General features: G+C 48.5%; 2 protein-coding genes across 13 annotated transcripts in view; both read right to left on the reverse strand.

Annotated features, from left to right (window-relative positions):
- The window catches only part of MGA (MAX dimerization protein MGA), a 60,803-nt gene extending 57,290 nt beyond the window's left edge, over positions 1-3,513 (reverse strand). For 10 of the 11 annotated variants that reach the window (XR_010364661.1, XM_064424596.1, XM_064424591.1 and 7 more), the window contains exons 1-3: positions 3,375-3,513; positions 2,309-2,424; positions 255-373 (exon numbers count right to left, since the gene is read on the reverse strand). The gene's annotated coding sequence lies outside the window, so the exon portion shown is untranslated. Of the gene's footprint in view, positions 1-254; positions 374-2,308; positions 2,425-2,560; positions 2,835-3,374 lie in introns of those variants that run through there. The other variant, XM_064424588.1, reaches the window with a different exon arrangement.
- A 12,132-nt stretch (positions 3,514-15,645) lies between these two features.
- The window catches only part of TYRO3 (TYRO3 protein tyrosine kinase), a 41,526-nt gene continuing 33,713 nt past the window's right edge, over positions 15,646-23,458 (reverse strand). For both annotated transcript variants that reach the window (XM_064424622.1, XM_064424623.1), the window contains 3 exons: positions 22,376-22,535; positions 20,903-21,039; positions 15,646-18,096 (listed from right to left, as the gene is read on the reverse strand). In XM_064424622.1, coding sequence (XP_064280692.1) covers positions 17,721-18,096; positions 20,903-21,039; positions 22,376-22,535 — 673 coding nt within the window. In that variant the 3' untranslated portion in view covers positions 15,646-17,720. The remainder of the gene's footprint in view (positions 18,097-20,902; positions 21,040-22,375; positions 22,536-23,458) is intronic.

Here is a 23,458-nt window from a genome sequence, read left to right on the forward strand (position 1 = left end):
GCTGATACAAGCATGGAGAAACACATGCTACAGCTGCAGTCAAAAAGCACTTATGCCCACAAAAAGTCTGACACATCTTGTGCACTGCCAGCTTTCAGCCCAGAGCCTTGCTTTATACTAAAACCAAATTCACATCACACTCAGAGTCCCGACTATTGCAGGATGAATAGGTGGTATTTCACAAAGTGTTTCACCAACTGAGAGCTACAGGCCTGCAAGAGCAGCAGCTGCTTTTGGAGGAAGAAGGCACATACCTGGGAGGGTGGAGGAAAGAGAGAAACTCCTGCTTCCCCTCTCCAACAGCCATACCATGCCATGGAGTCCGACCTTCCAGCTCCCCATGAAGTCAGTAGTTTGTCAAACAGCATCAATCCTGCAACATACAATGTACAGTATTTTACATTTCTCAAGAGTTACTTGAACTTTTGGGAAACACTTCCCAAACACTGAAGATTGCAAAATGGAAACACATCCAACTGGATGTGGCACTCAGTGCCATGGTCTAGCTGACAGGTGGTGATGGGTCAAAGGTTGGATTCCATGATTTTAGAGGTCTTTTCCAACCTAAACTATTCTGTGATTTCTGTTAAGAATGAACCACTGGTGAGAGGCCAGGGGAAAAGCCAAAGTTAACTAATAATGCTCTTTTTTATCTTCTTTAACATGTATACATGTTATATTTAGGTTAATGTATTTTATATTCTCATATTTCACCAATCACTGATATGCCCATTACTCATACATTCAATGAATGCTGTACTTTTTAACATATTATTTCAACTACCAAAAATCACAAAATAAAACAATAAAGCAATGCTTTAGGCTTTTTGCCACACAACACTGGCAGAAACCAGAAATAATCAGCAGGAATAGCACCATTTTGATGAATTTCAATCCCTTTATGGCCATCATGAGGAACATTTATCACATACATGAATCTTCAGCTGGGGATCTTGTCCAAATCATAGAAGAAAAAAAAAAAGAGGCAAGCAGTCCTGAGCTCAGGACTATCCTACTCATCCAGTTATTTTATAGCAATACTCATAGCTACAGAGCCACTAATGGCTCAGCAAGTTAGAACTGCCAAGGTACTTGCATTCTCCTTTTAAGTAAGGGGGAAAAAGAAAGTGACACTAATTAAAGTCCAGACCATTGGCAATGTGTTCCAGGTTTATATCCATCTTCATTACTGTTTATTGACTTACCCTGTGGTAAGGCAGACCACACCAAATCAACAGAAAGCACTGTATGAGAGTTAGCAAAACAGCACAATTCCAACATCACAAGTATTTATTTAACAGTAACTGGGTCACAGTCTTGTCATTCTCCAAATTGGATTTTCCTGAATATTGTGATTGGAACAAAGAATGCATTTTTACTGTAGATAGGTTTTATCTAGTTCCCATTCATCTTCTCTTTTTTATGCTGTTCACATTCCTTTAATCCCTTTTCTGTTTTGGGCTTGATTTAAAAAAAAAAAAGTAAAACAGCTTTCTTCTGGTTGCTTTCTTCTTATGACACACCTTCATCATCCTTCTCACACTTATCATTCTCACTGCATTCTTATCCAGTTCAGCAAAGGATTAATTCCAGGTACTAAAACTAGCCAAAATCCAACAGAAAAAGCACATTCCATATTTGTGGGGAAAGAAGAGAGCAACTCCATTCCATCAAAACTTGATTCTTTGTTCTAAGGTTACCCAGTATGAAGAAAAGTTAACAAAAAAGCAAACCAACACATGCTTAGTTATGGAAGAATAAGAAAGAGCTGGTGCTGCAGCTAATGGCACTGCTCCCTATGCACATGCCATGGCTGACTGTTTTTTGTACATGCTCTGCTGTCTATGAAATGGCAAACAGACAACAGCCTCCTCAGAGAAAAGCTCTTTCTCACTCCACTAGGCAGAGACCTATTGCATTGTGTTTGTAAGGAAAATGTCTTGAACTTCCCATTTCTTAAGAAAATTAGTTTTAAAAGGTTTTAAAAACAACGACAAACTTAATAAACGATCTAGTTGATTTGTGTATAAATGAAGAAGTGGCCTACAGTCAAAGAGAAAGAATTTCCTTTTTTTTTTTTTCCTGGAAGGTAACCAAACAAGTTTATTCACAAGCGGTTTCCTCCAGCTGCACGTTTTCCCCCATGGCAGGCACAAGAGCGTCTGCACCACTACTGAGCCAGCAATGGGTGAGGTTAACAGCCACCTGCTGTTAGATGAAATACACAAGTGAACGAGTGCTGCCCATCTCCACCAAACCTAAGAAATATGGGGTTTTTCCCTACAAAAAGATGTACAAAAATGCTCACCTACGGGAACACTTTTCAAGCAGAATCAATTTCCCTTTCCAGTTCTCAGTACAGATTCACAAGGCGCTGTGCCCGAGGGCACTGAAAGGGTGCTGCAGCTGCATCAGGCAGAACACCTGCAAGGACAAGACCAAAGCTTCAGCCTACCCCTCTTCTTTAAACTGCCCTCGGTTTTCAGTCTGCAGCAACTTCAAATCTTCGGGGCTCTAGCCCATCCCATCAAGTGCGATTACAGACGGCCCATGCCCTCACAGTTTATGTCGGGAGCAAGGCAACGTGACTGTTGTGCAAGATTTGACATCTTAATGAGTCAGGAAAGATGCTCCAACCACATAACGGGAAGCCACTCATCTCCCCGGGCTGCTGAAACAGCCGCCGGCCCTCGTGCCTAGCTACTGCCTCGCTGAGCTCGCCTTCGCGCTTCGACTCCCCTCTAAACTCAGCAGCCCAGTGCGGGCCGTTCCAAACAGGACGGTGCCAAGGGCTGCCAAGGGCTGCCAAGGGCCGCTGCCCCGCGCCCCCCGCGCCGTGCCGGGGCGCACGCGCGCGCTTGCGGCCCCGCCCCGCCCGCCGGCCCCCAGGGGGCACCGGGGCCGCTTCCCGGGGAACGCTCTCCGGCACCCCAGCCGCGTCTCGTGGGCGGCGCCGACCGCACCGGCCACGCCCCCAGCGCGGACCGGTCCCTGGGAGCGCGATGGCTTAGGGAGCAGCGGCAGCAGCCCAGGGCCGGGCCTCACCCGACCCTTCCCGGCTGGAGCGCCCGGATGGCGCTCGGTCCCTTTAAACAACCCCTCCGGTCAGGTGACCGCGGCCGCTGCCCGCGGGTCCCGCCCGCTCGCGCCCCCGGGCAGAGCGGCGCGGGGCGCGCGAGGGGAGCGAGCGGCCGCCGGCCCCGTCCCGCGCGCGACCCCCTCGCCTCAAACGCGGGCGCGGCGGCACCGCGCGGGCAGGCGGCGCGCGCGCGCGTGATTGGGCGGCCGCCGCGCTCACGTGACGCGCGCACGCCTCGCGCCACCTCGAGCGAAGCACTTCCAAGGAAGGGGGGGTGGGGGGGAGCGGCTCTTACCTGACCCCGCGCGCCGCCCGGCAGCGCCCCGGCCCACGCGGCCCTCGCCCGCCACGCGCGACCTCCTGCCGCCCTCATTGGCCGCCGCGGTCCATCACGTGCGCTGCGCGCGCTCCCTGCCCCTTCCCCTGCTCCTCTCCCGGCCCCGCGAGGCCGGTGCCGGAGCGCGGCCGTGCGGGCGGAGCGCGGGGGGCACCGGGCACCGGCGGCGGCCGCGCGGAGCACCAACCTCGCGACGCCCCGCCAGCGGCGCGCCGCCGATTGGCCGGAGCCGCCCGCCGACGCAGTTCCGCTCCCAGGGTGCCGCCGGCCACGCCCTTCCCGCCCGTCCCCCGGCCGTGCGCGAGGGAGAACACGCCGCTCGCGCGTGGGGCCGCGCGGCAGCGCCGCCGGTGGCCGCTCCGCGTGCGCGCGCCTCCCGAGGGGCGGGCGCGCTCCCGCGGGCGCGCTCGTGCCGCCGCACCGCGCTGGCTTCGGCCGCCTGCAGCGCCTTCCCGGCACCCCGCGTCCTTCCTCCGCCTTGCGCGTTTGCAGGTGACGGAAGAGCGGCTCGTGTGCCGCGGGGTGCGATGCTCGGGCGGTAGCTGGAGCTACGCGCGAACCCCGACGGAGCGATGCTGGAGTTCGGGATTTCCCACGCTGTGGGCGCTGCTGCCGCTGGCACAAGGCTCGCGGACCCGGCAGGGCTCCCGGGACCGGAGTGTTTGTGGGGCGCCCACGGAACTGCGCTCTCACCAACCCCCGAGTCACCGGGAAGCCTCGTGTGAGCCGAAAGAGTTAAATAAAAGCCCGTCAGCATGGGGATGTATTCACTAATGCCTCTGAATGGAACAGCCCGGCGTGGTTAGGCAAAAGGTGATTCTGGAGACTCTTATCCAGCAAGTCTGTATTTGGTATACAATGAAGTAAGGAACAAATGTTGTTTGAAGGAAAAATAAAATACATAAACCCCCATGAGCTCCGGGCAACACGGACGTGTGCAGGTTGGCTGAGTTGTGTGGCAATTGTAGCTGCATCAATGAGGAAGGCCAGGCCTCCTGTGCAGTCTTGAAAAACAATTTCAAGTTGACTAAGGTAAAGGCAGATCACGTGTGATGTAAACTAATTTAAAATTTAAACAAAAGCTGGTGGCAAACAGCACCATAATGTAGCCCTGGGCTGAAATTTCTGTGTTGGAGGTCTTGGCCTCGAAAGGTGCTCCGTCATTGCAGCAATCTGCATTCCCAGGCATTGTGACATTACTGAGAGTGTGTGACAGTATGGCTGGGGAGCCCATGAGGAATGTAACAAGGGAAGTGTCTCATCCGACAAAGATCCATATTTCTGCAAAACTGAACTTTGTGTTGAATTGATACTGAATGGAGTGGCTGGTTCTCAGATCACTGAGAAGATCAAAGATGTCTTCCCTTGTGTCTTACATTATATTTGAGGAATCTGTATACAAAGGTTACAGATATATTAACTGGTACATAAACTTTTGTTGGGCTTTTACAATCTGACAGCCTCAGTTCAGAAGGGTTTGGGTGTCAATGGAAAAAACACTGGTGGGCTTAGGACCTGTCCTTTTGGAATTTCTGGGCTGTTTGAGGGATAGCTTCTTTGAAATTCCTGCTGCTGTAAGGGGTGAAGTGCCCAATTCCCAGCTGCAGGATCTGTTTTACTTAATAGGCCAAACAGAGGGAACGTCACCCAAATAAAATTTACTGTTTGACATTTACTGTAATGATGTTGCAAACATATAAAAGGATAGAGAAGTAATGCCAAGGCAATCAAAGATATTGGAGTTGGAAACATAAAAGATAACACATGGAGGGGAAGTAAGTCTTTGAGAATTTCTCAGAGGGAAGAGACATTATGACCAGAGCAGTTTTGAAGGAAACCTGATGATGCTTGTGAATATCACAGAAATGAGCCAACTGTGTGTTGCAGCTAAAGAAAAAACCATAAAGTTAGATTGGGAAATCTTAACTTCAAAAATGTACTCATCATTTGAAGCAGAGATGCCCAAATTGCAAGTGAGGTTTTGCAGAAAGAAGCCTTCAGTTTGTTGGCTTTTTTTTTTTTTTTTTTTTTGAAAGCTAAGTATTGGGAAACTAAAGTTCATTAGAGATTGAGGAACCTTAAATAAGCAATAAAAATAATTATCCTCCTCTCCCCCTCCTTTCCCTTCTGAGTAAAACCTTTGAAAGGGGGAAGTGGAGAAGGAGCAGTCAGTACCTGTTCTTCCAGGGGCATGTTTTCCCGGGACCACACTGCTCTCCAACATCGTCTGTGTACCCAGGGGCTCCCACTCACTATCCCATTTCTCTCCACCCTCCTGTTCACACATCGTTCACTGTGGGCCTCTTCATTGAAATCAACACCCAGCTTTTTCAGTTCTTCCATCCCCACCCATCCCATTAAGAGTGATAAAACGGGCCTGGAAATCCAATAGGAGTGTTCCTACTGAGGAGCATATTTAGGAAATAAAGGCCTTAAAAAAACTGAGCAGAAACAGGCACATCCTTTTATAAGAAGAAATTATGCAGGTTTTGAGTGGGCTGAACTTGTGGGAGGAAGGAAGTGTGATACAAAGAGAAAGGGTGGTGCTAAATCTGGTCTGTGCCTAAGGCTGGCATTTTATTGCCAAACTCATTACCTGCTCTATTTATTCCTGATGACTGTAGAAATCAAACCCCTATAAACAAATTTTGTTCTCCCATCAATAATATCAATTTATAATTAATCAAAATGTAAAAATAATTACCTTTAAATGACAATAATTGCATTTAACAACCACCACAACCCTTATGTTTGAAGTATGTTATGTAAATGCTTTAATCAATCACTCAAAGCCTGCAAAATGTCAGATTAAGGATGCAACTTCATGGGTACGGAGCAAGTCAGGATCATGTGAAGAAAATAATGTGTGAATTTTTCATGAAATCAGCATTACACACATGGGAAGCAGATGAAGATCGCTGAGATAATTGTGAAGCTGACATTTACTAGCTTTGCAGCATGGATTTTGCATTCCAAATAATGACCTTAATACATGGAAAGGGTTCATTGATGATGGTTGCTTTCTCAGAGTTTCCCTTGGTTACATTGGAGCTGCTGCTATTGTGCAGTGTCACAATTTAAACCTGAACCTTCCCTTTATACCGGTCACCAGAGCTGCACATTACAGTGCAATTGTACAGCAAGAAAAGTTCTTCTTTCCGAAGCCAAAGGCCAGGAATCAGCCACTGGGACTGGAGAGGTAAGGTGGGGAGCAAAGTCTGTCCAGGTTTTCTTAAATAATTCGACAAGGAAAAATGGCAGGCAAAGCAGAAGACATGCCCCTAACTTTATTTCTGTTTTTGTTTCACAGATGTGATAAAGCCCCCCAAGACCTCATCGAGGTCTCCAGACTGCTCCCCCTTGCAGCCTTCCTTCTTACGTTTTCCTGACACTTGCAGGAGCCTGTGCTTCTGAGGCTGGGCTTCTGCTCTCTGTTACGGAAAACTGCAAGGTGGCCAAGTCCTCTCTTTCTCAGGGATCGTCCCACCTTCCCTCCACGAGGGCCAGGGACAGTTGCGACCTCCGAGTCCCCAAGCTGCTGCCTTCCCCGGCCCGAAGAAGGCAGGAATGACACAGGGCTGCACTCCAGCTCGCTCTCCTTGCACGGAGAGCCGGCAGAGCCGCGGCAGCGCCCGCAGGAGCGGAGCTGCTGGCGCCGGCGCGTCTCTCTGCAGTTTGCTCTGGGCACGGTGTTTACTGAACGCAGAAACCCCCTGGGAATGCAGCAGTGATGAGGCGCTGGGATTTGGCTTTCTTGCTGCAGGCGAGGTCCTTAGGGGCACAAGGTACCTTTGGGATCTGGCCAAAGGCCATCGCTCGCCGCAGGGAGCAGCCCCGACCGCCCCGGCGGAGCTCTCCCCGCCTCGCTGTCCTTCCCAACTGCTTCGTGTGCCGCAGTTTTGGCTGCCACAAGCCTAGCCGAGCCCAGCCTTTTTCCTTCCTTTCCCCGTTTTGAAGAGACCGCAGCCTAGCAAACCCTTTCGTGCCCGAATGGTTCAGACCCACCGTGCCCAGGCCTTGGGCTGCCCCTTCCCCACGGCGGCGGGCGGCTCCGCACGGAGGGGTTAAACCTTGCCCCGAGCAAGGAGGCTGCCGGCGCGGCTCCCGGCTCACATCGCAGCGCCGCCGACCCGAGTCCCGCTGCTCCATGGGGGCCGGGGCACAGCCCTGCCCTGCCCTGCCCTGCCCTGCCCTGCCCTGCTCTGCCCTGCCCTGCCCTGCCCTGCCCTGCCCTGCCCCGCCATGCCCTGCCCCGCCCTGCCCTGCCCTGCCCTGCTCTGCCCTGCCCTGGCGTGCTGTGCGGGGCACGCCGTGCGGGGGCCGGGGGCTGCCCTGCGCCCCGGGCTCCCCCGGGCGGGCGCGGGCACCGGGAGCCTCCATCCCCGCGGCACGCGGGAACCGAACGCCGGTGGCTCGGCACCCACGGGAGCGCGGAGCTGTCCCGGAGCCCCGGCAGGCAGCTCCAGCTGCAAACCGCCCGCACACGTCTGCCGGCTGCAGGGAGAAAGCAGCTGCGGCGCCGAGGCACCCGGTGCCAGCGCTCCTGGCTGAACTGCCCGACAGCACCCAAGCCTCTCCCTGGCTCCTAGAATTATTTCCTTTTGAACTGAAAGTGGTGGTGATTTCTCAGATATGTGAAGCCAGTAGTTCTCATGCTGCAACATCCTCATTTAAAGCAGTTTTGAGAGCCCCGAACGATATTACAGATCTAACAGACTCTACCCGTGCCCTGCAGCCTCTCCCCGTGAAAGGAGACATGGAGCAGGCACAGCTCATCCCTCCTGCAAGAGGCAGAGCTCTGCCCCTGCAGCCCAGACTGCCACCGGCATACTGGGATCAAGGCCTTGGACCTTCCCCAGAGTGGGAGACCTACCCAGTGGTCACAGGGAGGGAGGAAAAGGGAGAGAAAGGAGTAGGGGAAAGGGATGAGACAGGTGTCAGGCACTGGGTACTGCTCAGAAGCAGAGCAATGGGGTCACAGGTTTTCTGGGGGAGGGAGTTGGAAACCATTCTTAGACCATTGGGAACCATCTAGAGGCTCCCACACATTGGAAACATTTTTGCCCTCCCCAAGGGTGTCTGAGCGGTCCACAGCAGGTGAGGGGAGCTCAAGGTATCAGCTGTCCCACTTGAGCATGTGGGCACCCTCTCCCCCTGTCCCAGCCCCAGCAGCACTGCCCTGGCAGGACTAAGCAGCAGGGTGAACAGTTTTGCCATTCAAAGCAACTCGCTGCCCTAAGCACTTGTCTGCTACCCACATCCTACCTCTGAGGCTGATACAAAGGAAAAATAAAGCTCCTGAGGCAGGCGTGCAATGCAGAGACCAGCTCAGACACCTGGCAGCAGTGCACCAGCTCTGAGTCTGGCCTGAGGCAAGGAAACTTGCTCAAAAAGCTACAGCTGCATCGGTGAGCAGTGCAGTCAGAGCATGGTCACACACCAAAGCCGTTTGCTTTAGCAGCCTGTGCCCATTTGGGGAGGGATGGTTTCCTCAGTCCAGCTCCTCACCAGTCTGGGAACTGGCAGCCCTTGGGCAGCCTGTGAGCAGTGGATGCATTCTCACAGCCCATCTCCCAGCTTGTCCTCAGTAAAAATTCCCCCAGTCGGTGTGAGGAGGGACTGTCAGGACATTCATTGTGAATGCAGTATCCTTATCTAAAACAAGGACATGCTGAGGTGTCCACTTCAAGTCAGTGTTTTCATGTTATGTATTTCACTGAAATGCTTCCAGAGAAACTACTAAAAAGGCACAGACAAGGCAATTATCAAATATGGAGTTTCGTCACAGATGCTGCTGATAAATAACATAACCACATCACAGAGCTGCACAAGCAGCTCAGGGCACAAACAAGCAACGAACTCTGTACGGTCTGAGAGCTCCCAAGCTTGCTTCATAGGGCAGCTCACCAAATCCAGAAACCTTATCAGGTTTTACATGCTGAATGTCAATGCAAGCCAAAATTACTAGTTTGGGGCCAAATTCTCATTTCAGTTGCTTCAGGTAGTTTTGCAGGAGTCAATAGGTATAACTGAGCAGAGGTAAAGTCTGGCCAGGAAAATCTCCCAAACCTTAGCCTGTATGGAGCTAGAATATAGGTTTTTCTCTCACTCAGCAGTCTGTTACTCCTTCTTGACAACGGAATCATGATAAAAAACATTCAGAAACATAAGCAGGATTGCCCTTCACTGTTCACCAGCAAGGTCACTAAGCAGAGTAAAGCACTGAGGCATCTCAAGAAATGTGCCTGCTGCCAAGGACCCTTAGAACAGTTCAGTACATGGTGACAAGATCCTGAATTGGTCAGCAAAGGGAAGGATCCGGCTGACCATGCACAGCATCCTTGTGGGTGTAAGTGCTCACAGGGATCAGGGGCTGCTGGGGCTGCCCCAAGCCAGGGAGGATGGCTGTTCTCAATCTGAGCTGGGGCAGGGACAGGAAGGAGAGTGTGTGTGGCCATAGGGAGGTATTGAAATTGCATTTGTGGATGCAAAATAGGATTTCATGGCTGAGCAGGCAGCAGGGAGAGCTGCAGGGGAAACAGAACCTGCTGGGAAAGGTTTCCCCTATAGACTTGCAGATCATTAAATGACTTCAGTTTTCTGAAGGGCCTATGTTCAACTGCCTTTATGGGCATATTTTTTAGGATTATAAACAATGAATGTGAGGGATTTTAAAAATCAGGCAAAGTCTGCTGTTACACGAGTCCCAAGAGCAGCTCCAATTCATTCTGCAGGAGAGAAGACTGGCATTTCTGAGACAAATATCATGCTAGAGACTACAAAATGTCCCCAACTGGCACATTATCCCACCTCTTCCCTCTCTGAGCACTCTCTGGAGCAGCCAACACTGGCTCGATGGCCCGCCCTCAGCAGCTGGCCCTGGGGGTACAAAACTGAATTGACCCCTGAACTTCCTCAGGATTACTCACTTCAGGCTGCCTGGGCTCTTCTGTGCATGAGGGATCCCACCACCAAGGCTTGCTCCTGTTTCCAGCATCCTCCCTGCAAACAAGAGCTCAAGTGGGAAGAAACTGCTGTAACAGAAGCCATTGTCTGTGGTTTCATCTGCACTGAGGGAAAGGCATGTTGTGCCCTTTAACCACACCTGGTGAAAACAAGGCAGTGCCTTGCTTCCATCTGTGCTAGCAGGTTCAGGAAAAGAGTTGTGGGAGAGACACAGATACACCTCATCCTGCTACTGTATGGCAGGACTGCAGAAAGCCTTGTCCTCTTTAAGATTTAATCCCCATTTGCACTAATGTTGTGCTAAGAACAGCTTTTTCTTTATTTGCCAAATTCAGTGTCAGTGATGTTCTGTGAGATGTTTACTGAGGAAATAAATCCATTAATTTTTTCTCACGAAATTTTAGAGCCTTCCTGGAACAAAGGAAAGTGCACGTTTTCTACATTCACAGATTTCTGATAAACAGGCAAGCTGCAAAGCACGATGTTGAATTCTTGCCAGCCTTGTGACGGCATCATCCCCTGGACTTCCGTGAGCTGCTGCACAGTGCCCCTGCTGTGGGATCAGCATCAGGGCTCAGCAGTGCTACATAATGCTTCAGCAGCTGAACGGGCTCAAGGAAGAAAACCGGCGTCATCCCAGCAGATCATCTTCACCCAGGAGAGGTCAGGGCATGGTACACAGGCAGACTGGGTGCATTTCCAGGTTACATACCACATCCTTCCCTCAGTTGTGCTATTTCCATGCCAGAAATCTGATCTGATGATCTCAGTGCCTTTCTCACAGATTTACACCACTATCAGCAGTGGGTGGTTCAGACCTGCAGTGCAGAGGGCCTCTGGGATGAGGTCTGCTCCACTGAGACTAAATGGTCGAGTGTGTGAGCATAAATCCCCCAAAAAATGTCTCTGTGGACTGTGTCTTAGTTCCAGCACTGCAGCTCCCTACCCTACAGCTTGACAGAGCTCAGCAGACTGGCAATATTTTGAGGAGTATATTAAGAAAGGAAACAGAGAAATACTGAGCTGTGCTAATTTCTGCCATAAATTAATAGGTTCAGCCCTTCTCATTTGGATCCTTGCCTGATGATGCCTGCAGAAAAACCCACTGGCCAGTAGGGCAGCAGCCCTGATCAATTTCAGTGGTTACCCAGGGAGACTTCATCAATAGGTGGAAAATATGGGAAAGATTTCCCATAGTGAGCCTGATCATTGCCTCAGGTACAGCCCAGCATATCAGTTTCAATGGAAGTGCATTGGCGTAATTGGGAGTGTTGGCAGACAAGCTGGAGTGAATCAGATGGGGGGAGGGAGTGTGAGAAGTCACCGGCTGTTTGCTCTGCCAGAGATTTCCACCCCCTCAGCAGTGCTGGTAGAAGCATGTGCCTGTGCTTCATCCTTTTCTGTGCATCATCAGGTGTAACTTCACCACCCTCAGCAGTACCAGCACTGCTGGCCCTGGCTGATGGCATCCCCAGTTACAGCAGAGAGGGAGCAAAAAAATATTGGGGAGAGGGTCTTAAACTGCCCCAGCTGTCTGATGAAATGCTAAGGCTTGAAGTTCAGATTTGACACAGGTTTTTTTTTGGGTTTTTTTTTTTTTTTTACTTTGCAGGGCTTCTTGCAACAGCTAAGTGTCTGCTTATTTCTGGAATGCAGTTTAGGTCCCCTGCATAAGCCCCAGCTCTGCATCTCCCTTTGCCCTTACAGCCTGCAGCTCAGGTACAAGGTTCATGGTCACCAAAAGGCTATTAAAGCTCAGTCCATCCTCATATGCCCTGCCACATGCCTGCACAGTATTTCTGCTCCTCTTTCTCTTTGTGTATCTTTGTGTAAGAAGAGGGATTCTGTAGACAAATAATACCAGGAAATGTATTAATTAGCTCTGAACCTTGCCTGAAATTGGGGAGGCATGCTGCTTTACATCATCTAGCAATGTGAACCTTGGGGGCTTTTAGCTTCTTTAAAGGTAATTTGATAAGAAGGAGCAGTGAGAGGCAGCAACAAGTGACCGAAGGGCTCTCTGCTCTGGCTAGCACCTGTCACACAAGCAAAAGTTGCTGTTGCAGAGGCATTCATTGGCAGAAGTAGGGGCAGCAGCAGTCTCCCATGTAGCTCAGGTAATGACAGGGTAGCAGCCAGGATCATTGTCTTATATGTTAACTAAGACAGCAGAGACCTTCTGAATTTGCTGCAATAACTGCCATGTTGCAGTGTGCAGTCTGCTGCTCTCCAATGACCCGTCATTTCTGTCAGCTGCCCCTTTCTGTCACCTTTACTGGCACTGTATGGTTATCAGTATGTGCTGCGATCTCCTGTACCCCAGCTGGATCATTTATGCATGCAAGCCCTCTTTCCTTGTCACAATTTTGTGCTTCCTTGCACCACATGCTGGCAAGAGCCAGCTCCTACAGACTCTTCTGGAAACTAGTCCAGTTCTACAAAATCTATACTGAACTGAGCAAAGCTTAAATCAACAAGTGCCATCTATTTCCTGGGGTCTCACATTTCTTTCAGATCTGTTTCAAGCCAATGAAAAGAAACTGCAGGAAACAAAAGCTGTTTAGATACTTTTTGTGCTGCTGAATTACCTGTTCCCTAATTTCAGTCCTACTGCCAAATATAACCAAAAGATGTTCCGTTTTCCCTAACTGCAGTTGGGAGTGACTTGGCTTGGCATGCCTCAAGCTGGAGGATCCATGGAGTAATTAGGAAGTGAGGAGTCAATCATCTTTGTTGTTGCTAGACCTCAGTGCAGTGACTGAGGTCTGATTCATACTGACACTGAATTCCCTTTATATGACAGAAAATGCAATCAAAACCCATGTCCATCAGTCTTTTCTGTTCTTGGACTAAGTAATTGATTTCTAGCTCTGTTTCCCATGGTAACAAGGCTCTCTGATCACCAGCTGCATGTGTTGGCCCTAATAGCTTTTGAATCCACTGCTTTATTTCAGCCAAATGTGATGGCAAGATTGAGGTCTGAAGGATAATTAAGTTCCTACAAGTTTTCTGAAAAAAGTCTGCATGTGGCAGACCCTATTACTTCCACATCAGTACCTTCACTGCAGATGGAAATTAAATGAGTATCAGATGCCAGAGATCCCACCAAGGGAAAAGGTCTTGTAAAAACCTTAACTAGGGGTAAGCTTCACCCAGAGGTTGCAATCACCCAGTGGATCCAAAGCCACAGGAAACCAGTGTTTGTGGAACAATCTGCTATTTTAAGGGAGTGCAGCAGGTGTGGAATCACAAATCAGTAAAAATTAGGACTGGGTATGAGGGTACCTCACAGAAATTCCTGGTAAAAAATAAGACAATTTTCAAAAGTTGGTGATTGCTAAGCATCAGGGGAGGATGAATACTACCAGCAATGTATAGAATGCAAATCAGGAAAACACTTATGTGCAAATATTGTTTCTTTCACTGGTCACCGACACTCAGATTTTTGCTCAAAATTAATTGCATTTCACTCTAGGGAGTATTTTACAGAGTCAAGACTTCAACACTTCCCTCCAAACACAGGTCAAGAAGGAAGGTGGCTGGTTCCAGTGTAGCTGTGCAGTAGCTCCAAGGTATATCCATGCACTCACTCCAAGCCTCTGCTGAGCTGCCAGCCCTGAACACAGCGTTCCCCACACTGACCAGGTACCAGATCAGGCTGCAGCATCCCTGGATCTGCAGGCTGAGTGCCAGCACAGCCCAGCTGAGGCTCATCAGTCAGCCCTGGCACTGGGGGTGACAGGGGCATGTGTCCTCCTGCACTAAGTGCTCCTATGCAACACAGGCAGTGCTGTGAGCTTCTGCTGAGCTCTTGCTAGGTGCTGTGGAGTCATGCTGCCTCACAGCTTAGCTGGTAACTGCCCCACGTGCCCTGAGCCTCTGCTAAAAAGGAGACCCTGTCTCTCCCTGTCTCAGGGAGATGTGGATGAAGGAGTGTGGTCAGGCTTACCCATATGGGACAGAAGTTGCTTCAGCATAAACGTGCACAGGTTGGACATCCCACTGCCCCAGTACACCGGGCAAGGGCTGCTGCTTGGGAAGATGGGAAGGACCGCACTGTTGTACTACGTGGTGGAAAAAAAGGGTGGCTGTGGGAGAAACATTTTGTTTAATTAGGAAAACAGTGTACTAGGTTGGTGCCTAAATCAGAGTTGTTAGGCTGGAGCTTCCCTGGGGTCAGGATCACAGTGCTGTCTCCAATCAGATGCAGGGCCAGGTCAGCTCTGTAAGCCTCTTTGTGATGTTAGAGCAAAATACTGCAGGGCACCTGGGCTGGACTAGAGAGAGCACCTCATCCTTCACCAAAACACACAGCCAGCCCCCACCTCAGACACCTGCTTGGTCCCAGCTGAGGCAATGCCATCTCTGTTGTGGTATGTCATATATAAAATTTCACATTTCTGCTTTCTGACTCCCTCTTGACAGCTCATCCCATCTGTCCCATTTTAAAATCTCCTTCCCTCCCTCTTTTTTCGCTAGTTCTTCTTCTAGTGTTGCCTCTCCCACCCACAACAGAGTCTCATTTGTACCTGGTCTCTCCAGGCTTTTATGCAAAAGGATTAAATCATCATTTGAAACAGATCTAAGGCTCATAACTGGGCACTGCAACCTTAAAATATTAACTAAATCAGCTGCTTCATGCTTTGGAAGTCGTTTTTCCTGCATTGCAGATGGGGGGTGAGCTCTTGTGCCGTTTGCCATCACTCTTCCTCTGTGTGAGCTGCAGGCAGAGGGCGTGCAGCGTGCTGTTTGCTTGTGAAGAAGAAAAGCGTGAGGGACGCCTTTTCTTCTCTGCAAGTTGGAAATCCAGGGGCTCTTTTATGTTGTTCTTAGAACATTTGAGTCAGGAGCTGAATTCAACCCACCTCCTCCAAAGCTCCTTTCCACTGAGAGCAGTGCCAGTAGCTGGATGGGTGCACGTGACAATTTTCAGGGAGGAACTGAGGCACAGGTCTTGCAATCCCGGCTGGGAAGCACCATGTCCCAGTAAGGGCTTTTCCCCAGGCTCCTGCAATGCGGTGCCCACAGAGCCTCTCTTTGGGGAACCACTGCCCCTGCCCATCAGATTTTGGCCTTCACAATCTCCAGGCTGGAGCAATGCAGGGTAACTGTCACCTGGGCAGGCCAAACGTTCTCTGCCCCCAAGAAGTAGCTCAGTCATGCTTGGTGAAGGAAGAAAGACGACTGTCAGCTGGGGCTGACTATGGCCCCACACAGTTAGTGAGCATCATCACACATTCTGCCACAGTTAAGAGGCTGGGACTCAAACACAGTACAGGTTTTATTATTAAAAAATGCATAAAAACTAAAGACATGCTTCCCAGAGTTAGAGTCTATATGTACATCTGCACTTCCCAGGCAGCTGCAGGGAGCATAGCCTTCTGCCCTCACTGCAAAAGTGCACTGCACAGGTTTTTTTTTGTTACCCTTTGTTAGGTGTTATCTTCTCACCTTCATTTACAGCATTCCAGCTAAGTGTAGAGAAAACCCTGTACTGCCTGGGGTGTAAGATGGTAGAATTTGTATCTGTGACTGAGAAACCATACTGAACTTCTGGAGACACCTCTGGGATATCTCTGTTCAGTAGGAAACTTAACAGAAAGGACCCATGCTCAAGTCCCAGGCTGAAATTCCCCTTCCCTAGGAAGAGTTCTAATAAGGCCTGAAGCTTGACCTGAATTCTATACTTAGACCCCGACCTTAGAATAAGCAAATACTGGGTATCGAAGGGTGGAGGGTTCTGATACCAAGTCTGCAATCTCATTTGACTTTTTGGTCCCACCTTTGCCAACTCGGTAAATGCTGACATTTGTGGTATTAGTTTGAGGAAGTGCAATGTGGAATCCTAAGAAATACTGCCAAGTTTTTCAGCGCAGTGAAAATAAAAGAAATTAAGATCTAGCAAATATTTAGGATAACTAGAGTAAGATGTAACTGCACTTCCTTGCTGGGAACCACTGCACAAAACAAATGCTGATTTACAGTAAAATATTAAATTATTAAAAACCACACAAGCACTTGCAGTTACAGTGAGTCAGACATGCTGATTGGAAAACAAAACAAAACCCAAAGAGCAAACCCATTAATTTTGCCCTGTCTGGAAGGCTGTAGTGATACTACTCCATGTTTTATGTGACTTTTACAGCATGCCAGAAAGCCTTCTAAATAGGAAGGCCAGTGGTTCTCAAGCTTTTTCATCATGAGGCCTCTCTCTTCAGAAAGAAATCTTCCGGTTGATCCCTCCCCTCAACACACATCTTCCTGAAATTGATTTCACATGTCACTGTAGCAGCTACAGTTCTTCATTTTTTGAAGAAGACATAGGACTAATAAAGAGAATGATTGAAAGAATCCAACTTTGAAGCAAATGCTGAATCCTGCTCCTGCTGAAACTGAGCAAGTCTGTCATTCTGTATCTCAGTCTTCTTCCTCTCCTGGAGGGCAGCACTTAGCATTAATTAACACTGTTTCCCCATACTGCTGTGAAGTCCTCTCTACACTGCTTCCTTTCCGTTCCTTTGAAGTTGGATTCTGCCCTCACACAAGCCAGCTGCTCTCCCTTCCTTTGCATTTTAATGTCAGCTGCAAGTCTAGTCAGGCCTGAACTGGCATCAAACAGAAGAAAAAGAAAGACATAAAAAAAGGTACATGGGGAGAAGAGGAATGCTGGATTTTCATTTTTTTTCTAATTTCTTTGCTCACCAAAACGTCTGAAACTTTTAAAAGAGCCCTGGACTGAGGAAGCGGCAACTGTCACTGCATGAAATGAGCCAGATGTTCAAATTCAGTGCTGGGTAGGAGCAGATCCGCTGATCAGTTTGAGAACCACTGAGGTAGGCAACAAGTCTAGGCAGTACTGCTGAGTGAACACGAGGGGAATTTTGCCCTCTGGTCCTGAATGACAATATAAATACCCACTAGAGTTTTCAGGGGTACCAGTCCCAAAGTCACGCAGCCAGGATTGAAGACAACATCTACACAAGAGCAAGCACTGACTGAACAGAAGGTGTACTCAGCTCTGCTCCAGCACTCAATGAGAAGAAGCAGAGCACAGACTCTGACTGCCGCCTTAGCTCTGAACTCCTTTCAGCAGGATGTGGTCAACCTGTAACCCTACTGCCTCCCTCCCCAACTCCGAGGGGTTGTTGGGGCTGCAGTCCTTCCAAGCTATTTGCCACTGCAGCCCACACAGGTGGTGAAAGCTACAGAAGCTGCCCAAGAGCCCTGGCCAGTGCTGTTCAAAGCCATTCCAGATCTGGCATCAGAGCCCCAGGAGACACAGCACCATGCTGCACACATCCAGACCCAGGGAAGCAGAGTGTCACTGCTATGTACAGGCTAGCAACTCTTCTCTCCTTCTGTCTCTAGCTCATACAGAAGGCTTTTGTTCTCCCCTTCTTGTCCATCTGAATGCCTTTCACCCTCAGCATCATCTCCAAGGCACAAGGGGCTCATAATATAGCGATAGTCACTTGTGACAGCAGCAGCTGCCCCAGCAACAGTCTCTTCAGCATCCATATTTCCAAAGGAGGCGTGCAGGGCAGGGTCACTTGCAGACGCCTCTTTGTCCTTCCCAATGTTGACATAGAGAGGATCTTGACTGGAAGAGAGTGCGGACATCCTCCCGCGAATCATTTCCAGCTGGGACCGGAGCACTCCAAAGCTGGGCCGTAGCTTGGGCTCGGGATGCCAACATCTGCACATGAGATCGTAGCTGCAAAACAGAGGGAGACAAGAGCACTGAGAAGTGGAGCAGCCATGCCCTGCACCTCTGAACAGGGGCTCTAGGCAGTGAAGCTTAAAAAACACAGACGCTTCCCCCAAAACCTGTCAGCTTTGGCCTTGCACAGGTGACACAGCATGGATGGCCATTATGGATCTAATTTCTTGTTTCTTCCCATTTTCAACGGCATTCTCCCTTTGATCAAAAATGTTATTTAGATGGTATCAAAAACCCAAAAGCCCTGTCAAAGTATGCTGAATTTCCTGGTAAAGCCCTAGTTCCACAGTCTCTAGGGAGCTAGAATAGGATTTTGAGTGTGACATCACCTAGTAATAGCTTCTGAATTTATTCACAAAAAGCACCCTCACAACCTCTGCCACAGCTGAAGCCATCCCTCCAAATTCTAGTTCAAGAGCAGATAAATCACAGGAAGAAAACAAAGATCAAACTGTGGGAGGTGCATGTTATTTCCAGAGCATCCTTTCTTTCATGCCATGTTAACTCAGCTCCCAGAGTAACAGAAGTGTGCTGCTGTTGCTGCTGACAGGTTGTCAACAGGACTGGATAAAGGCACACTGGGTTTGTTTAGAGGGCTGTTAAAGAATGGGCAACAGCTTCAGTGCTGGAAGAGGGATGCTGAAATGGCCTTTCAACTGCAAAGGTGCCACCCCGGTGCAGAAGACATGTTCAGGGCCATTACCAGGTGCCATCCTGCAGCCTTCCTCCTGCGGTCAAATGCCAGCTAGCTCAGCTCTGGCTGCCCCAGGGCAGCATGAGGAGACAATCACTGGCTCTGCTGGCCCGTGCTTGCCAAGGGAAGAGGAGCCCTGCTGCCCTGTGTTCGCAGCTCAGTGTCTGCGCTGGCCGCCCTCCCGCCGGCCAGGCCCGCGGCCGGAGTGCTGCGCTGGAGCATGGCCAGAGCCATTGTCCTGCTCCTCTTTGTGCATCACCCACAAGACTGGCAGCTGCATTCCTATGGTGTTATTGTTGCCAGTTTTGCAAGGAACAGGAACAAAGCACAGTGCTGGCACTGAAAAGCACTGCATACAAATGAACCTCAGTTGAACTTGTAAATGGAAAAAAATTTGATATGGCCTTTACTAGGAAATAAAGCATTTCATGATGGGTTTTATTTTACTTTTTGTATTCCTTGTGATCAGATTTACAAGACTGCTTCTGATCTCACACTACTTTTACAGAAAGCTTCTATGGTTCAGTTGTCTTAATCCTGATTTACATCCCTCACAAACAGTAGAAATAATTATAAATGCTGCAGATAAAACAGAAACTTCCAATTCTGTGCAACCAAATTAAATACTTGCTTTTACCTTTGCTGTCCATTGAATAATCCATTTGAAGGAAAATGGGGAATAATCCATTTGAAGGGCCCAAATGTCCCTTTGCCTCAATACCCTGTGCCTGACAGAGTCCAGTAACAACATTTGGGGAAAGCATGTAAGCTGAGGGTGAGCATGTAGTGAGATCTTTCTGGTATATTCTCTCAGGTCTCAATAACCTGTAGCTTGAGCACCTCACAAAACAATGGTTGTACCTTTTCAAAAGTTTTTGACGGATTTTTCTCCAGTAGGTTTTTGAGTCTCTTCTTTACTTTCTGCATCTCTAACATCTTACAGCCATAAGCTCCACAACTTGGAACCAAAGCTCCTCAGAGCAATCAAGATGCAGACATGTAATTGACTTAAGCAGTGATATAACTGTTTTCATTTATAATCAGTAAAAGTTACAATGAACTGCAGAGAAGATAAAAGTGTTCAGCTTTAGTAACATGAGTACAGATTATTCCCTGTGTAGGAAAAAAGGAAAAGGAGAAAGCAACTACATTAAATAATCCACCATCAGAGCAGGAGGGAAGAGGGAGGAAAGAGCTCTTAAGACCACTAAAATCTGTGCTTATAGTAATGTCTTGCTTTGGGCACAACACACAGAAAACAGAGCCTTGCTTGAGCCCTCAGTGAGATGATTTCATCTCATCCAAACAAGGCAAGTTTTACCTTGGGATAAGTTACGGGGACACTCCCTGGGGGATCCCAGCCCCATGTGAGGAGACCTCCAACCACCACCCATAGAAGAAGAGTTCCTCAGCAAACATTTCCTGTGACCTGTTGGCCAAGAGTGATCCCTTGGCAGCAGGATTAAGGCGGGAGCACAGGCTGCAGCATGGACTATCTAAGTCCTTCCTGTAAGTCTGAAAATATCTGCAACCAGAATCTTCAAGATTGTCCTGGATTTGTTTCTAGATGTAATTCAAGGTGGGACACTGATCTACACAACCTTAGTTTGTCCCATCTGCTCTCTTCTCTTTCAGCCTACTATTTCTGAGAGTAGTAGATCAAAATTTGAAAACTGGGCCAAGCTTTGAAAGACACATCCAGGCCACTGCCTCTGCAATCCAGTTTCCTTGTAGTCTTGCTAGACTGCCTCTCTATTCAGCCTTCAGGGTGTGCCATGGAACTCATCTCTTTGCTCAGATGCTGGCCTGAGAAGGCATGGTTCAGTGATTCTGGAAACACAATTAGTTTCCTCAAAGCCAAGAACTGCTAATGTTGACCCTGTTGAAACCACTGAGCCAAGTTAGCTGCTTGTGTAGTTACCAGAGGTTCCTGGGAGCTCTGCCAGCAAAGAATATCTAGTAGCTAACCCAGGGACTTTCTAGTGAATGGCTCTGTGTACTGGAAAGTGGAGAGATTCAGATCAGCATCCCAGCCAGCTGCCTCTGTTTCCTTCCAGCGAGCCAAATTTCTCAAAAAATCATGTCAGCAGGGTGAAGAGTACTCACACATCTTCCAGGCACTCCGGGGGCTGCTTCAGCCTGTTCCCACTGATGAGGTAGTTGTAGATTTCTGCATTCTCAATGCCAGCATAAGGGGTTTGCCCTCGGGTCACAATCTCCCACATGGTCACCCCAAACGCCCACTGAAAGAGAACAGCACACAGAAGGAGTGAACAGACCGTTCCCTGCTCGCTGGGCTTGGTTTCAGTATGCTCAGACTGTGCTGGGCAATGTCATCTGAGCAGCAGCAATGCAAGGACTTTCCAAACTCTAGCTAGAAAACAGAAATGACCCTCCAGATGCTGCTGGTGCTGGCACATCATCTTAGGAGACAGCTGAAGGTCCTGTCCAGCCCCATCCTGCAGTGGAGCAGGGGAAGATTTGGGAGCTACTCCTGTCTTCCACCTGCAGACCTCTCCTACTTACGCTCTTTAAGGTATGTGGTATCAATTTTTTGGTTCCCAGCTGGAAGAAGATTTTGGTTTAGGGCTCACAAATCAGATTTTAATTAATTTAACCAGATTCTGTGTTTCTAGTAATGTACAGGCATAAATGGAGGCAGAATTTAGCCAAAAAACAGGGCAAGGAACAAACCACTTATGGCTCACATTCATTTTTGCTCTACACTGCACAGCCATACCTGTACTTTTCAATTAAATTGCAAGGTTTGTGAGGTGCAAAAAATTATTATTTTTATAAGCAAACCCCTGTCCAATGTTTGTTGTAAACTGGCTGAACTAGTGATCACCAATCATTAAACACTGTCTACAATGCATGCAGCAATGGCTGGGCAACACAGCAGCCCCATTACAAGGCACTCTTGGTTATCTCTTGAAGGACATTGTGACAGAGATAGCTGGAAAGGCAAGACCACAGGACTGAAGTACAAAACTAGTATGAAAATAGATCAAAAGGCAGGAAGGAAGAGGGAAGATGGTATCAGAAAAAAAAATCCCAAAAGGAAAATAAGTAACAATTTCAGATGAATGGGTTTAGCTTTGCTCCCCAGGGGCAAAGGTATGGGGAGTGTCTAAGCACTGATGTATTCAGAACTATGGAGTTCCACCAATGCCTTCTGCAGCACAGAGCACCTTTGCTGCATGGCGCTTGTATGTAAGTGTTTGGGTCACACACATTTCAAATGTCACCCTCAAACTCTCAGGCAGAAGAGAAAGGAAAAAGAATGAGAGAGAAGAAACTGCATAAAGAGAGGAAAAGGAAGAGGAGAAGGGGAAAGATAAAGAAGAGGATGGGGATAAACACTGAAAAATAAAGGACAAAAGGACAACAAGAAGAAAAGGGTTGATGTCTTCTGCCATTAACTACTCTTGTATCTTTTTAGCCTTGAGTTCTAACACGATCCCTCAAACACAAAGGAAACTCCCCTTCCTACCACCAGGGCCTTTTCCCACCCTCAGTGGGATTCCTCCACGCCAGCAGGAATACAAGTGGTCCCCAATGCACCGGAGCAAACCTCACCACATCGCTGTGTGTTGTGTACAGATTATCTGCCAGACTTTCCAGAGCCAGCCACTTCACTGGCAGCTTGGAGGCACAGCCCTGGCGGTAGTAGTCTCCACTGTAGATTTTCTTAGAAAGTCCAAAGTCTGCAACACTCACGTTCATGTTCTCATCCAACCTATGAGAAAGTTTTCACAGTTGAGGAAAGGAAAGCAAATATTGGCTACCTCAGGCAAAAAGAAAAAAAAAAAAGGTATATAGCTCACCAAATATTACACAAAAGGAGAATGATTTAATCTACTTAGTGACTAATGTGAAATAGCTTAGTGGTCTCAAACTAGTTCCTTCAGACTAACAAGGAACTAGTCATGACTAAGGAAGTAAGGAAGTGGCTAGGCTCAGATGGTCTAGACTCTTACACAAAGCAAACTCAGACACTTTCTGTTTCCAAGATTATCAGAGGACATCTGCAATGCTCACTGCTATCACCAAGGCCTGTACCACATACTGGAAATAAAAAAAATCAGAGGGTGATTGCCTAGACTGCCTGTAAAAACTGCTTGAACTGCTAGATCTGCAACATCTCTCCAGGCCTGATTAGTGGTCTTAAACCTATACGTGTTGGCAGACACTCCAAGTAAAGGAGTGTCTGCCAACACTTCATGCTCCTGGGCCTCATACAGAACTCACTGCTTCCCCCAGAAGATGTGCTGAAATAGGCATTCAGCTTCCTCTGGAGGATGTCTACAAAACCAGAAAATCACTATGGGTTTCTCATAAATGCCAAAGCAGGCTAACCCGTCATTTTTCATCATAACTATCAAGCTCTTTGTCTGTACATCTGGACACTGAAATGCTTTTGGAAATCTGTGTCTCATTGTGGATTTTATTGGTTGTTGTGGTTTTGTTCAGAGGCAGAGTTCTGCTGTCACAATGAGCTGTTGCTTACTCCATTCTCAGGAAAGAAGCAGAATGGAAAGGATAAAAAAAGGACTTTTCTTTCAAAACAGTCAAGGTAGTTTGGTGTCAAGAACAGTGAAGTGGGATCATGCAGTGTGTTCACCATGCAAATATTTTTAGAGGCATTCTCCACAAGCTTTC

The sequence above is a fragment of the Passer domesticus genome, chromosome 6 (assembly GCF_036417665.1).
Source record: "Passer domesticus isolate bPasDom1 chromosome 6, bPasDom1.hap1, whole genome shotgun sequence".
Lineage (NCBI taxonomy): Eukaryota > Metazoa > Chordata > Aves > Passeriformes > Passeridae > Passer > Passer domesticus.